Consider the following 14807-nt stretch of genomic DNA (forward strand, 5'->3'; position numbering starts at 1 on the left):
GGGGAGGGGGATGGAGCAGGGGGGAGGGCTGGGGGGGAGGGCAGAGCACAGGGAGGGAAGAGTCCAGGTCAGGGAGGGAGCAGCAGAGGGAGAGGCCAAGAGCACTGAGATGGACAAAGAAACCAGGGGAGGGAGCCAGGGGAAGAGGGGAAGCGAGGAGGCGAGGAGGCGGAGTGAGGAAAGAAGGGGGAGGGGTGGACGAAGGAAAGGAAAGGGGGAGGAAGGGCCAGTGGACGGGAAGCCTGGGAAGGAAGAGGAGATCTAAGTGAAACCCAAAAGTAGAGTGGGGCGGAAGGCCAGGACGGGAAGCCAGAAGCAGGTGGGGAAAGAGCTGAACACACAGGAGCGGGAGCCTCCAGAAATGGGGGCGGGTAAGCGAGCTGGCCAGGCCCAGGCCAGGACCTACCGTATCAGGGTCCTGCTGCTGTTCCAGGAAGGCAGAGAACTCCAACATCCAGAGCTTGGAGCTGGCCACACTGCGGCCCTGCCACGGGGGTGCCGGGGGCGCTGAGGGCGACGGGGTGGGTCCTGCAGGAGACTCAAACCCTGCACACAGCGGGAGAAGCACATGGGGAGCGGTCCGCACACAGCCTCCCTGCAGACAGCCTCTGCGAGGATCCCAGGCCCAGCAGTGAGACCCCGAGCTGGCTAGGAGATCTCCTGCCTCCCCTAAATAGGCCTCCCAGCAGGGGTTCAGGAGGGGAGCACTTGGCCTGGTACCAGCCAGTCCCCTCGGGCCCCTGGAAAGAACTGTAGTCAGGGGAAAATGGACGCTGGATGGGGGGCCAGGATGCCAACGGCACTGAGAGCTTCCTGAGCAGCACCGCTAGGTTCTTGTCGAGGAGCTTCTGGTCCAGTCAGAGAAAAACAGACACAGCAACTGCTACGGTGACTTAAGCCCCGTGAGAACAGGAAGGTTCCTGATCTGTTCACTGCGGTCTCTTCAGCCCCTACAACAGTGCCTGGCTCAGAACAGGCATTCCCTACAGGTTTGCTAATAAAGGAGGTAAGGAACGTGGTAAGAACTGACAAGGTATGCACTTGGGGGTGGACAGGGAAGGCTTCTCCACAGAAGGCGATGCTTGAAGGAAGTAGCAAGCACAAGTAGGAGGCAGGAGGTGAAGACAGGGAAAGGGCACTCGAAGCAGAGCACAGGGCAGAGGCAAAGGGAAGGGGCTGTGAGAAGCTCAGTGGGTCTGGAAGCTAGGTTTTTGGCGGAGCTGGAGAGCAGGTGGGTTTGTGCAGGAAACAGAGGTAAAGAGAGGAGTCCAGAGTGGGGCCAGGCTAAGTAAGCAGTGTGAATTTGAGCCTGAGCGCTTGGGAGTGACAGAGGATTTTAAGCAGGGCATTGAAATGGTCAGACCTGCGTTTCTGAAAGGTCCTACCCAATACGAAGGAAGGACTAGGCAGGGAAGGGGCCGTCAGAAGCATGGTCCTGGGGATGTTTTCCCAGGGAAAAAATGAAGGATTGATTGAAAGCAGTGTAGCAGAGGGAAGAGTAAGGGACATAGGAGGCACAAGAAGGGAGCAAAATCCCGGGCCCTGGTGCCTGACGGGATGTGAGAAAGCAGAGAGGCAGAATTCCAGAGGCCCGCCTTCCAGGCCAGGAGGAGGCTGGAGGCCCCGCGTGCTAAGGCAGGTAACTCAGGAGCACTCAAGGAAGGAGACGGAGAAGAAACAGAGGGGTGGGCGGAGGGCCATGCTGGACACGTGAGCCGTGCTTAATGCCCCAGCTGAATCACTCATCTGTTCAAGCACTGCTCACCGAGGAAGGGTTAGGGTGTGCGGCCACAACTAGATACACGAAAGACGCAGACCAGTCATTCACAGACGCTGCCCCCCCCCAACCCCAGATAATGGCAATAAAGTGTCAAGTGCTAGATGGGGGTGCAGAGCACTCAGGGCCCCTCAACTGGGCAGGGACAGGGCAGAGAAGCGTGCAGGCGGACGGGAAGCCTGAGCTGAAGCCCAGAGGCAGGGTGGGTAGGGGCACGGAGGGAATGAGGGGAGAGAAGCTGAGTCACCGAGGAGAGCCATGCAAGTCCTACTACAGACTTCAGATCATATCCAGAAGGCACCAGTGGGCCAGGAAAAGATGTTAAGCCTAGGAACCACACGATGGGATGGATGCTTTATGAAGGTCACTGGGGTGAATCGCAGGGTGAAGAGGGGAGGCAAGGTAAAACGGGGGGCAGGTCAGGAGGCTACTGCAGTCATGCAGGCCAGAGCAGGAGGGCCTGAACCAAGACAGGGGCCAGTGAGAGGAGGGGACAGACAGGAGGGCGGACTGCTCAGGGCTGGGAGAGAGCAGCAATCAGGACCCCAGGAGGGGAGCGCACTGCTCTCGGAGCAGCACAAGCCAGGCCAGAAGGTCAGCAGAGAATCATTCCCCGGGCCAGAAAAGGTGGTTAAGGGTGAGGATCCTCCCTGCCCTGCAGAGAGGAAGGAGGTAAGGGACCCTTATGAGAAAGAAGCAAGTGTGCCCTGAGCAGTGAGAAGGAGGGACACCCATGCTCCACGCCTCTGCCCAGGAGTGCTCCCTCTGCTAACCAGCAGCTCCAGGCCGGAAAGCCGTGCTCTCCTCGGACCTCCCATTTTGAAGGAGGGGATTACAGTGTCACCAAGAGGGGGGCATTCCAAGAGCCAAGCTGTTGGGAGCACCCGTGCAGCACACGGGGGTGGCCAGCTGGAACAGGCACTCCCCTTTGAACTGCGTGCACCTGGGAAGGCCCTGAGCGCAAGCTGGGAAGCAGGTCAGGCAGCCCGAGCGGCACGAGGGGCTTGGTGCAGCGCAGAGGTGTGCGTGGTAGGGGCAAGGAATGGGGTGGAGCCAGGAGACTGGGATGTCTGGTCTGAGCACATGCCAGGGCCGCATCTAAGAGGGCCATGAGATGTCCAGTCGTCGGGGGGCCTGGGACCCCGGGGGCTGGGGGGGAAGGGGCCGCAGGCGTGCGAGGCACAAGGGAGCCGCGCACTGCAGACCCACCTGGCAGAGGCAGCGAAGGCTGGACAGCGTAGGTTTGCTGAGAGAACGGTTTCACACTGTGGGAGACAGGAGAGAGGAGGTGTAAGCCTTAGGGCAGGTGGCAGCCCAGGAGCCTCCAGCAGTGTCCAATGCTGTGTGTGTGGCTGGCCCTGGTGGTCTGGCCATCAGTGGCCTTGGGGGGCTCTGGCCACCTGGTCCCTCCCTTGCCAAGTCCGTCAGGTTTCATGGATGACCCAGAGAAGCAGCGTTGTCTATTAGGAAAATCCACTCCTCCCTCTCTTCCTTCCCTCCCCTCCTCCCTCCCGCCCTGGCCAGCCAGAGGTCAGCTTCCTAGCCTCCCTTCCCTTGGGGTCCCAAGCTCTGGCCCTGCTTCACCATGGACAGACTGGCGTTTCAGCAAATGCCACCCCAGGGGGTCCACACTGCAGACTGAGCTGTTGCCTGCAAGCAGGAGAGCTCAACCCCAAAGCCCAGCCCCTCCTGAAAGGCTGACCCCAGGCTGCGGCCCTGTCCCAGACTGGGAGCCAGGCTCCACAGCACAAGTTTATGGGCTCAAGTTCAGTTTGGAGAGCAACTGGTAGCAGGCCATACTCACTCATGGGATGTTCCGGCTTGGCCCGGCAAGGCTCCTTGCCAAAACTGAGGAGGCAAAAAGTGCAGAGTCAGCCCACCCCATGCCCGGGGGCCGTGGTGTTGGGGGGCCAGGCAGGGGCCTCAGCTGGAAGGCAGGGCTGGGGGCCTGGACCCAGTGGGTGGTAAGGAGAGAGAGTTAGCGCTACTATCCAGTACTAAATGTGTTTCGAGGAGCTCTAGTCTCTGGACCTGCTCTGCCAAGAAGGTGCTCCTCAGGAGAAGCCCCAGGTTTGGAATCACGGCAGCGACAGTCCTCCCTCGGAAGCCCACGGTGTGTAGCAGCACTGAAGGCCTAACAGTCCCAGATTTAAGAAACCTATTTAGTTCTAGGTGTCCCAAACTTCCTTACACAGATTCACTTTGTGTCATTATCTAGGTAATACCCTGAGGGACTAGCGGTCTCTGGAACACACTTTGAAAACTGCTGGAGAGGCTCACTGAGCATGGGGCCAGTCACTGTCCCTTCCCCACGCGCCTAGGGCAGTGCTGTGGGTGCATTGTGAAGACCCATTTAGTCCCTACAGCCAAGACAACCCTGTGAGGACACAGCCTTTCTAGACCATTGTGAAAGTGTCACCAAGCTGGCCACGGTCAAGAAATTTAAAATCCAAACAAGAGTCTGTTCCTGAACACCAGCTCTCTGACTGGAAGGCAAGCAGTGCTGAGTGCCTGGGGGAGCGGGGACAGGGCCGAGCGGTGGAGGGCTGCTCCCGGGTGCGCCAGTGCTGCCCCGAAGCCTCAGGCTTCAGCCCCCATCCCGGGACGTCAGCCCCCTCGTCTGGCAATCGGACCAGGTGCAGAGCTGCTTGGTCAGTCAGCTAGTGGGGGTGGCTCTGCCCCCTGTGGAAGGTCTGCTGTGTCACTAGCAAGGCCCCCGAGGAGGCAGGGCCAGTGCCGGCGAGCTGTGCCTCAGCATGGCCCCTCGGCCCTTGGTCCCTCCTTCCCCCTGGCTCTCCAGGCCTGGGAGGACTCGAGAGAGAAATGGGGTCTGGCCAGTGCCCCCGGCTCCTCAGGAGGGGGAGGAGAGAGAAGGAGGGGCTGACGTGGCCTCTGGCTCCAAGCAGCCCCACTTACCCCTGAGACTGCTGGGTGGCCTGGGCCCCGGGCGAGGGCCATTTTACTGTGGAAGGCTGTGGCGGAGATGGCCTGGGCGGGCGACATGGGAGCCATGCTCTGCAGGGCCTTGTCCTTAGCTGCCTGGTCCTGGGGAGACATTGGAAGGGAGGGCCTCAGCAGTGGTCACTATGGCAGGTGTGGGTGAGGCGGGGTCCGGGCTTGTGCTCAGGGAAGCTGTCCCACCGCCAGCGGCCAGAGCCGTGGACAAGGCCCTGGGGGACCAGGCTCGTGCCCATGAAGTGCTAAGAACTTGGCTTGTGACTGAGCACAGGTCACTTGGTTCAAATGGTTCCTCCGATCAGTTTCCTCCTCTGTCAAAGGGGTAAAATGCTTGTCCAGGCTATTTTATTAGAGCGTAAAGGGCCTTGGGAAACCATCTGCCAGACCGTGTCTCGATGAAGGCCTCTTAGTCCTTGCTCGCCTCCACGCCACTGGCGGCTGGCCCGGCACCTGGCTCACGGTAGATGGTACATAAACATGTCAGAGCCCTCCTCGAATGGCCAGGAGGGGTCCTCCGCGGTCACATGGACTGTCTGGAGGCTTGGGACGGTCTCCCGCGGCCCCACCTGTCTCAGTTCTGCCTCATGGGTCTCCCCTCGCACTGCGGACGCCCGAGGCACCCCTGCCTTTTACATGGCAGGTGTCAACACCCGCTACTTGCCCTCCGTGGGCCCAAAGACACCAAAGAATGGGTTCGCCCTGCACGGCTCTGAACTAACAAGTACTCAGGAAAGCACCTGTAAGCACTTACAACACTGGCGAGAACAGTAATAATAATCTGTATACGTGTGTAAGCCAGCGGTCCCCATCCTGAGGACCCCACTCCCACAGGTCTTCAAAATGATGACACGTATTTCAGTACTTCTGTATTTCAAAAAGCCTAATGGGAACTGTGTTTTTGTCCAAAGTAAGACCACATTTATAGACTGGAATGGCAAGCTTTATTCAGTATGTGTAACTTAATTGAGGCCAAAAGATTGGATTATTTCAGCTCAGGAACTCAGATTAGGAATTCTGTCTTTATGATGAGTATTTTTAAATGGGAACAATAAATTAGTCATCATCTGGTAATTAAGTTGGTAGCCCCAGACAAGTGTGAGAACTGACGGAGGCCCTTGCAGCTCACAGGCGCTTCTCCACGACAGTTTCTCCCGGCCCTCACAACAGCCCCGTGAAGTGGCACCACCGTGGGGGCATGAGGCTCTGGGGACCCAGGTGGTCCCCCAGCGTCCCGGCACCTCACAACTGTGGAGCCAGAACTCCAGAGGCCCTGCCACTCAGCCTCTCCAGGACCATGTGCACTCACGTGGCACAAGATGGTCCACAGAAGGTCAAGAACACGGCCTCACTTTGATTCTGAACATCACAGCACTCCCGTGAGGCTGGCGAGACTGGTAGGATCCCCATTTTAAGAAACAGAGGCTCAGAGAATTTAGGGCGCTGACAGGAGTGATGGCTGGCCCGAGAGCTTGGTCCAGGTTGGCATGTCAACTCAGCACTGGGCCTCTGGGCCTCCGCAGGCCTGGAGGGGTGGAGGGCAGGGGGAGGGAAGGGTGCGCACAGCACAGAAGGCACAGACCATTCTGAGAGAAGGGCTCATCCTCAAACCACCGTCCTTTTGGGTCAACCTGGGCTTTGCTCTTAGAGGCTCTCTGATAACCAAAGAGGGAGCTCTCAGCATAAGGTGGCCTCTTGCCAAGAACACGTGCACTGTTCAGGAGGGAAAAGCCAAATGTGCCCAGGCCAGCCGGCCCCGGCCTCTCCCTCCAGGAGGACATGTGTGATGCAGCAGGCCGTACCCTCAGAAAGCCCGCGGACCTCTGTGGTTAACAACTGCACCGTGAGGCCGGAGAGCTCCATCCGCTCAATGTCCGCAACTTACGGCCCTTCCCGGAGAGCTGATCTCAACAAATGACTGGGGCTCAGGAAACCACGTCCTCACCCAGGGTGGAACAGGAATCAGGGGGAAGTGGGAAGGACCTTATGGGGAGTGACATCAGTGACCAGGTTACAAGGCCAGGGAGTCACTGAATTTGGGGCTGGAGAGGACCTCAGATACCACCTTGCTTCACCCTGTCATTTCACATTTTAAATCGAATAGAGCTTGAGGAGAGCCAGTGACTCCCCACGCTCACATTGCCCAAGGGCAGAGCCAGCTAGACCAAATCCCGAGTCCTGGAGGATTTCTACCTAGGAGAAGTCTGTCCACCAGGGAGACAAATTACGTTGGGTCCCAGACCCCTCTGAGAATACGACAATATCCTCAGACCACTCTCCCCGAGAAAATGCACACAAAGATCTACATATTATTTAAGGGGCTCATGGCTCCCCTCAATGTCTATCTAGTGGTCTATGAGAGCTCTCCCCAGTCTCTAAGTTAGAGCCTATGGACAAAGGTAGCAATTCCTTGAAGTAAATGTGGGTCATCTGGTCTGCAAGGGAATTAAAAGTTTCCCTCGATGGCTGTAAACAGAACACTGGAAAGTGTCTTCTCCATTCTGGCTCCCTGCCAGGGTCCCAGTGAGTCAGAGGCAGACCAGAGAGGGGAAGTAGGGAGCAAACTGGACTCCAGGCCCTAGGGGCCTCCAGGAGTACGTGTGCCCAGCCTGAGAGGGAGGGAGTGATGACAGCTGACGCCCAGCCACCTGTCCAGGGGACAAAGGAGCGAGGTGCTGGGCTGCAGCTGTGAGGGCGGGGGACAGCTGGGCTGAGTGGGCAGTGGGACGCGGCTTCCTGGGAGTTCCCCCCACTCATTCGGAGCCTCCAGTGTCAGGATCATGGACAACCAGAGCCACATAGGACCTTCAAGCTCATCTAGTGCAGAGGTTTTTAATTGGGTTCTAAGCTACTCTGGGGTTCAAGAGTCATGGAGCATGAGAGGTAAATAGGAGCAGGGGGTCTCTGGTCTATTCTGCACCAACCTAGCTTTGACCAAGGTAGCTCCTTTGTTAACATATGGGTGTGGTATTTTGTTTGGGGAAAAAACAAAAGGGACCTCCACTGCTTAAAAAAACTGCTGGCCTCAGTCTGAGACCCCAAATGTCAGCTCTTCCTGCCAAGTAGCTGGGCAAGCTCTGCGATGAACACCTCTATGGGGAGCTCATTCCCACCTGGTATTCACCAAAAGGGTCCTCTGGCTCTAGTGTCCAGGAGGCCTGAGTCCTGTGGGAAACAGACTGCCCCCTATTGGGGGGTGGCCCTGTGAGGTGGGACTGATCTGGGAAGGGGAGAGAACTGCCCATCTCAGAGAGCAGAGCATAGGAAGGAATTCCACCAGCTCCCACAGTACCATCCACCCCACCCCCACAGCAGTGCCTCCTAAGCCTGACCACCCCGCAGGCTCAGGGGATGGCACGGAGGGGCCAGGGCCTCCAGGAGGTCCTCAAGGAATGGGGTGTGGAGGGCAATCCCGCTGTGACCTGGGGATGCTGTAGAGCCTGGTGGTCATAAACACACATACACACACACACACACACACACACACACAGCTCTGACATCAACTGTCATTCCCTGTGCAGACAAGGAGTAGTTACAGGCTGAATCCCAGGAAGCATGCTGGCTCTGCACATGAACAGCCAGCCCCTGAACCCAAAGGGAATACTTTTCCTGCTGGAAAAAGAGCCCTAACTTCTAGGAAGCTGGCCCCACCTGTGCCCTAGGTCCTCCCTCCCACTGCTGCTGGTTTGCCTTACCTTTAGCTTGGCCTGGATCTCGCGGGCTTTTCGACGAGCCAGCACCTGGATGTGGCTGGAGACCTGTAGCAGGAAGAGAAGGCTCCTGTCCCTACCTCCCAGGAGCCCTGTGCTCCCCGTGCTGGCTCCTCGACCCTCAGCCCTCCACCATCCTCAAACCACATCTGAGTGAATAAGTGAATGAAAGGGGCAGTCAATGATGGGCCTTCAGTCCTGCCACATCCAGCTAATCCAGAGTCTGGCAATAAATCAAAGTACAACGTCAGTCCTGCACTCTCTGTTTTTCTGGTGTCCTGGACATGGGAGGGGAAGGATTTCCTCCCACCTGATGGCAGCAGGGACTGCAGGGAAACTGAACGGTCTGTGGCACACCAAAAAGAGATAACCCCTCTGAACCAGCCCCACCGAGAACCCACCCTCAGTCCTGCAGAGGGCCTGGCCCACCACGGGAGCAGACTGGGACTGGGGTACCTGCCCCTAGGACCCACGCTCATCTCCCAGGGCCCACCTGTTTCCTGGTGCGGGTCTTCCCTGTCCGGAGCTTGATGTAGCGGGCAATCAGCTCATTCCGACCTACAGAGACACCAACATGCTCTCAGCAGGAGAAGGACAAAGGCAGAAACACAGGAGGATCTGGGGATCCCTTCCCTCATCCTCTGCCCACCTTGAGTGGGGACTTGGGGTGAGGATTCTGCAGGTGCCCTCCTTGGATCCCAGGAATCTCCCAGCAGCAAGAGGAAGCTGAGGCCTTGCTGGGGGAGTGGTAACCTGAGAGCAAGGAGGGGACAGGGCTGCAGGCCCCATACAAACTCAGGGAGCTCCCTTCTCCCACACTGGCCACCTCCTCCCCCTACTCCACAGCAGCCTGACAGCTGCCAATCTGTCCTGCCTCCTCCTGGGGCCTTCTGCACACTTGGGAGGCTGCAGGGCAGTGCCTGGGCCTTGACACTCCCCCATGCAGCCCCCCCCCCCCCCCGCCACTGCCCACAGCTTCTACCACCTCCATAAATGAGCAGGACCTTACAAGATGTCTTGCCTTGTCTCCTGACGGGAGACCAAAGTGCTGAGACACTGAGCGTCCCCAGGGAGGAGGCCCGAGGCCCTGAACTCAGATAAAGAAAACCTGGGCAGACCACACCTCCAGCTGCATGGCTCTGACCAGACCAGTCAATAGGTAACACCGCGTGTGCACCATGGGCCCAGTCCCCTAGAGGCTGAGGCTGTGTCTGAGGGATCCTGGAAAACTGTAAGGAGCCACCCACGACCTCTACCATTGTAAATGCAATTATGAAAGTAGGTTCTGTTTTCAAAGAAACCACCACCTAGCTGAGGAGAGACGTGTGTCCATGCCGTAACCCCAATGCGGGCCATGGACAGGGAGCACACAGTGTGCTCAGAGCACAGGGGTCAGCTCAGGCTGGGTGGTCAGGTGAGCCTTCCGCTGGACCTTGACCACTGGGTAGGATTAGACTATAAAGAAGGGCACTGGGCTGGGGAGAGGGAGAGCAAGGGGGCTTGAGGGGGAGCTGTCACCCCCCTGGGCCAGCTCTGAGGCCAGCGGGCTCAGACGCCAGCCCCGCCCCATCCTGCCAGCCTTGCTGAGCCTGGCGGGCTGTGGCTGAGTAAGGAGGCTGCTGGTGCAGGGGGGTGGGGCCGAGACGAGGGGGCTGTCCACCACCCCGCTGTAACCGGAGAGCACAGCCAAGTCCAAGCTGGCCCCCCAGATGACCTTTCCCCACTGCCAAAGCTGAATTAAGAGGCCACCCTCGGGAGGTCTCGTCTGCCAGAAAGACTAGCTGGCCTGGGAGCGCTGGACGGGTCTGTGTCAGGGGAAGGAGGGAGGGCGGGAGGATCAGACCCTGAGGCTATCACCTGTGGGCTGGTCTGCACCTAAAACAGGAATCCAGTGACATGTCTCTTCTCAAAGCTCTCCACGGAGAGGTATTCCACAGGCTCCTCTAAACGAACGTCTAAAGATGGTTCAACAGTCCCGTGCATGTCTAACCAGAGACACTCACGCTGCAGCTAGGAAACGCTATGATGGCTGGCCGGAGTCTAAGTCATCACCAGTGGTGACCATAAGCGGGTCCCAGAACTGGGAGTTGGGGAGCCGGGTGTAGCCCAGCACCTCCACAAACAAGGTATGGGATCTTGGCAAGTCCCATTCCTCTATGGACCTTCACCCAGACTGCACTTCTTAAACCAGGCCCTTTTAAGGTTCTTCCTCCAAATTACTCCAATCAAATGTTTAGAGACTTAGGAAACAGACCTCAGTGAGAGCTCTCTGTGGCTCAGTTTCCTTTGCTGTAAAAAGAACAGGCCCGTGTGAGTTGTCTAGTTCAGGGCCCAGCCTGGGAGCGAGAAGAGCAAGGGAGGAGAGAGGGTTCCTGAGACCAGGAGGTTGATCACAGAGCTGGATGGCACGCTCACCCAGAGAAGGGTGAGCGGCCGAGTACTGGGGCTGCTGCTGGGAAAGGCAGGGGAATCGACTGTTTATCTTATTGGCAAGGCTCTGATCAGCAGTAGGCTATTAGTAGTTAATTTTTTTTTTAGGATTTTATTTATTTATTTGACATAGCGAGAGAGAGCACAAACAGGAAGAGCAGCAGAGGGAGAAGCAGGCTCCCTGCCGAGCAAGGAGCCCGATGCGGGACTAGATCCCAGGACCCTGGGATCGTGACCTGAGCCGAAGGCAGACGCTTAACCGACTGAGCCACCCAGGCATCCCAGTAAAGTTTTAGGGGAGTCAAGTTATATGTGGACTGTCCACTGTGTCTGTGGCGGGGTGGGGGGGTAGAGGTTGGCACCTCTAACACCCACATTGTTCAAAGGTCAAATGTATATGCAGAATCTAGCCACTTCTCACCACCTCACCCTCCATGGTCCAAGCTCCCATCCTCTCTGGTCTCAACTATGACAATAACCTTCGACCTGGATCCCCTGCTCTCAGCCTATTCTTAACACAGCAACCACAGCAATCACAGCAATCCTGTGGCTCAAACACTCTCCCATGGCTTCCCATCTCACTCAGACTGCAAGTGTTCAAGCCCCTACAATGGCCTGGAAGCCCCCACAGGGCCTGTTCACTCCATCCCCAGCCCAGCCCCTCTCTGACCTTACAGCATCTCCCACTGGGTCTCCTGGCTGTTCCTGAGATGTGTCTGGCCCACTCCCACCTGAGGGCCTTTGTGTGCCGTGTTCTCAGCCCAGCCACGCATGGCCCACTCCCTCACCTTCCCACCTTCTTTGCTCAGGTGCCACTGTCTAAGAGACAGCTTCCCCACCTCCACCCACCCACCTTAAACAGCCTACTGTCCTTGCTGTTCTCCCCAGCATCTTCGGACACACCATGTGATCTGCTTACTCACTCAGAGCACTGTCTCCCCCCACCCCTACTCCCAGCAGAAGGAAAGCTCCTGAGAACAGGGATGTCTGTCTGTCTATTCACTTGTTCACACCCAACACCTAGAACACTGCTTGCTGTTTTCTGTAGTAGGCTCCCAATAAATACTTGTTAAATGATAAGGCAATGGTGAGAAAACGCTGACCACATGTCCCACAAGGCGTTTTAGCCTACTACAGGTAAGGTACACATTAAATAAAAGCAAATCACCTTTTACTTCTGATTAGTCCAACACAGCAGTTTAAGTGCTTTCTTATCCTGGCCTCATTTGAGCCTCCATATGCAGGAGCAAATCCAGATTTTTGTGGAGCCTAAAGCATCTAAAACTTGGGAGGCTCTCTTTGAGAAAAAGAATTTAAAATATAAATACAAAATTAGGTAAAGATCATTTTGGGTTAAGATGGACATGTTCACTCTCTTGATGTGTAGTAACTGGCTTCATAGGTATGCTTACATCCCGTCAAAACTTAACCAAATTGTCTACTTCAAATATGTATAGTTCACTGTATGGCTATTATACTCCCATAAAATTGCTTTACAAATTTAAATTACAAATAAAAAGATTAGGGACTTGAAGGGGGACACGCAAGTGATGGTCCTGAAGCGTGACCCTCACTAACTCCCCAGCAAACCTCCCTCCCACCTATAGAAAGGTGGGCAATCACACGTAGTACCAGATGGGGACACTGAGGCAGAAAACCTCACCCGGATCACCCACCCGCAGATCTAACAGTGACTGCCTGGGCCTGAATACTGGCTCAGCCACCGCCAGCAGCGCAGGGAGTGCCCGGCACCCCGAAGATGCTCTCTATCCCCGGGCAGGCCTCCCGGCCCTGTGCACAGTGGCCCCTCCTCCGCGTTACAGGACGAGCAGCAGCTAGTGGGCCCCATGCCCGCCAGGGGCTGAGACCCTTACTCCAGACATCAGAGAGGACGGTCTCCTGTGCCAGGAGCCCTGGGTCTTGAAGACAGAGCCCCCTCCTGGTCCCACAATGGCTCTGCCCTCTCCTACAGGGTTCGGGAGCTCTGCCACCACACAGGCCATGCTGGGGGCCCCAGGAGCCAACTCCAAAGGGTCTAGGCTGGCGAGGCTGTCTGTATTTTTCCAAGTTATGCATCTTGCCCTCCCTTTGTCTGGAGCAGCATTCCCCTCCCCCTTACCAGCTCATCTCAGGCCATTATTCCACCCAGCCTTGTTCTGCTCATCAGAGGTGATGCCGGGAGCTGAGGACTCCCCCTGGGCAGGAGTAAAGTGCTGGGTCTCTGGGGGTGTGCGGAGCCAAGAGGGGCCGACCAGCTTCCTTCCTGCCACCAGGGTGCTTCAGAGGCCACCCCGGCCAGCGGGCATCGAGTCCCGGCTTCACACTTACGTGGGGGGCCGCGACAGTGTCTCTCGCTCTCGTAGCCAGACCGGCAGTCGTGAACATGTACTGTGCAAATACAGACTGTGCGCTGGGGAAGCCGGATCTGTGCTCTCCTTTTCAATCCTCACGGCCGCTCTTCGCAGCTGCTACTACCGTCACGTTCTACACACAGGGAAATCGAGGCCCACAGAGGTTTGGAAAGCAGTTCAGGGTCACAGACCAGCAAGTGGTCGAGACCGAAACCCATCCGATCTGGTTCCAGAGCCTGCCTCTTCAGGATCACACAGTATGACTTCTATTTAACGTGGGAGTGAGGGCCATCTCCAGAAGCAAGGGCCGGACCTGGTCGCCCCCGAGGTCTTATGTAGCCCAGGGAAGAAGTAACTGTGGCCCAGAGAGGGGAAATGATTTATTCAAAGTCACACGGTTTGTTAGTGTCCCAGGTGCCATGAGAACATACGCTTCTAAGGCTTCACGACTATCCTACAACGGCTGCCCTCTCTCGGCTGGGCTGGGAGCTGCCTCTGCAAGACAGCACGGGGCTCCTCCCTCTGGCTCAATCCCCCCATTCTCCGGGTCTCTGCATGAAGCAAAGCCCTTGGCTATGTCTGACTGCCCCTCGCCCTGACCCAGGTCCTGGAGGAAAAGCCAACTATTTGGACCCAAGAGCCTGCCCACTGTTTTCACTCTCTCATGGACTGTGGCTCCCCCAGCTGACAGAAGCCAACATGCCATGCATGATGTAGATATCAGGAGACCACAGAGTCAAAGGGAGACGCGGACAGAAGTAGGGAGCATGTGCTCAGAGGCTGAGCCCTGAAACCACACTGCAGGCCAAGAGAGCAAGGGCAGTAAGAAATGAGTAGAAAATCCAGATGACATAGTGGGAGGGAAAGAGACCCACATCCTTGTCCCAACTCTGCCACGTGCTGCTCAAAGCCAGGCCTGTCTTCTCCCCTCCAGTGCAGAGACCACATGCTGGGCTAGTGGGAGGCCAGCCTGGACCTCGGCAGGGCCAGTTGGGCAGCTGGGCATTACAGTGTGACAGGTGGCCTTGGCCAACCCCAGAGAGGGCCTGGGTGGGGCTGGAAAAGACACCCCCGCCAGACTATGGCCCATCTGTCAGGGGACATGTGTCCAACAGCCCCAGCTTCCGCCCACGGCCCCACTCCACCATGGGAAGCAAGGGCAGCCGATGGACAAAGGGGAGCCTTGGCCTAACCACAGGCTGAGGGTGAAGCCTCCCCGATGCAGGGCCCACATGGTCACCACCATTTCCTCCTAACCCCACACTCGGCTTCACACATACCTACCAGCCATCCCCCGCTTCTTGTTGGCCACACGCTACCGCTGACATCGTTATCCCATCTGCACAAGCCTGTCTGCGACAGGCCATTTCTGCATCTCATTCCATCTGTATTGCCTCCCCTCTCTGCACCAGCCCTCCCCAGGGCCATAAGTATACTAAATGGCATCAAGGAAGTAAAGCACCTACCACCTGGCAGAAGGTCAGCAAAGTCTGCTGCTACTGCTATGTTCATAAGGCCCTGTTATAATGAAGGCTATTAGTTTTGAAAAGTGAAAAAAGCTGAGAACCTGCGGGCAGAGCCCCA

General features: G+C 57.1%; 1 protein-coding gene across 4 annotated transcripts in view; it reads right to left on the reverse strand.

The window, feature by feature from the left end:
• The window catches only part of TEAD4 (TEA domain transcription factor 4), a 61181-nt gene that overhangs the window by 14250 nt on the left and 32124 nt on the right, over window positions 1-14807 (reverse strand). For 2 of the 4 annotated variants that reach the window (XM_021690797.1, XM_021690799.1), the window contains 6 exons: window positions 8936-9000; window positions 8428-8490; window positions 4694-4822; window positions 3582-3625; window positions 2987-3042; window positions 407-546 (listed from right to left, as the gene is read on the reverse strand). In XM_021690797.1, the coding sequence (XP_021546472.1) occupies window positions 407-546; window positions 2987-3042; window positions 3582-3625; window positions 4694-4822; window positions 8428-8490; window positions 8936-9000 (497 nt within the window). Of the gene's footprint in view, window positions 1-406; window positions 547-2986; window positions 3043-3581; window positions 3626-4693; window positions 4823-8427; window positions 8491-8935; window positions 9001-13200; window positions 13317-14807 lie in introns of those variants that run through there. The other 2 variants (XM_021690802.2, XM_021690798.1) reach the window with 2 other exon arrangements.

This window comes from Neomonachus schauinslandi, chromosome 5, assembly GCF_002201575.2.
Source record: "Neomonachus schauinslandi chromosome 5, ASM220157v2, whole genome shotgun sequence".
In the NCBI taxonomy this organism is placed as follows: domain Eukaryota; kingdom Metazoa; phylum Chordata; class Mammalia; order Carnivora; family Phocidae; genus Neomonachus; species Neomonachus schauinslandi.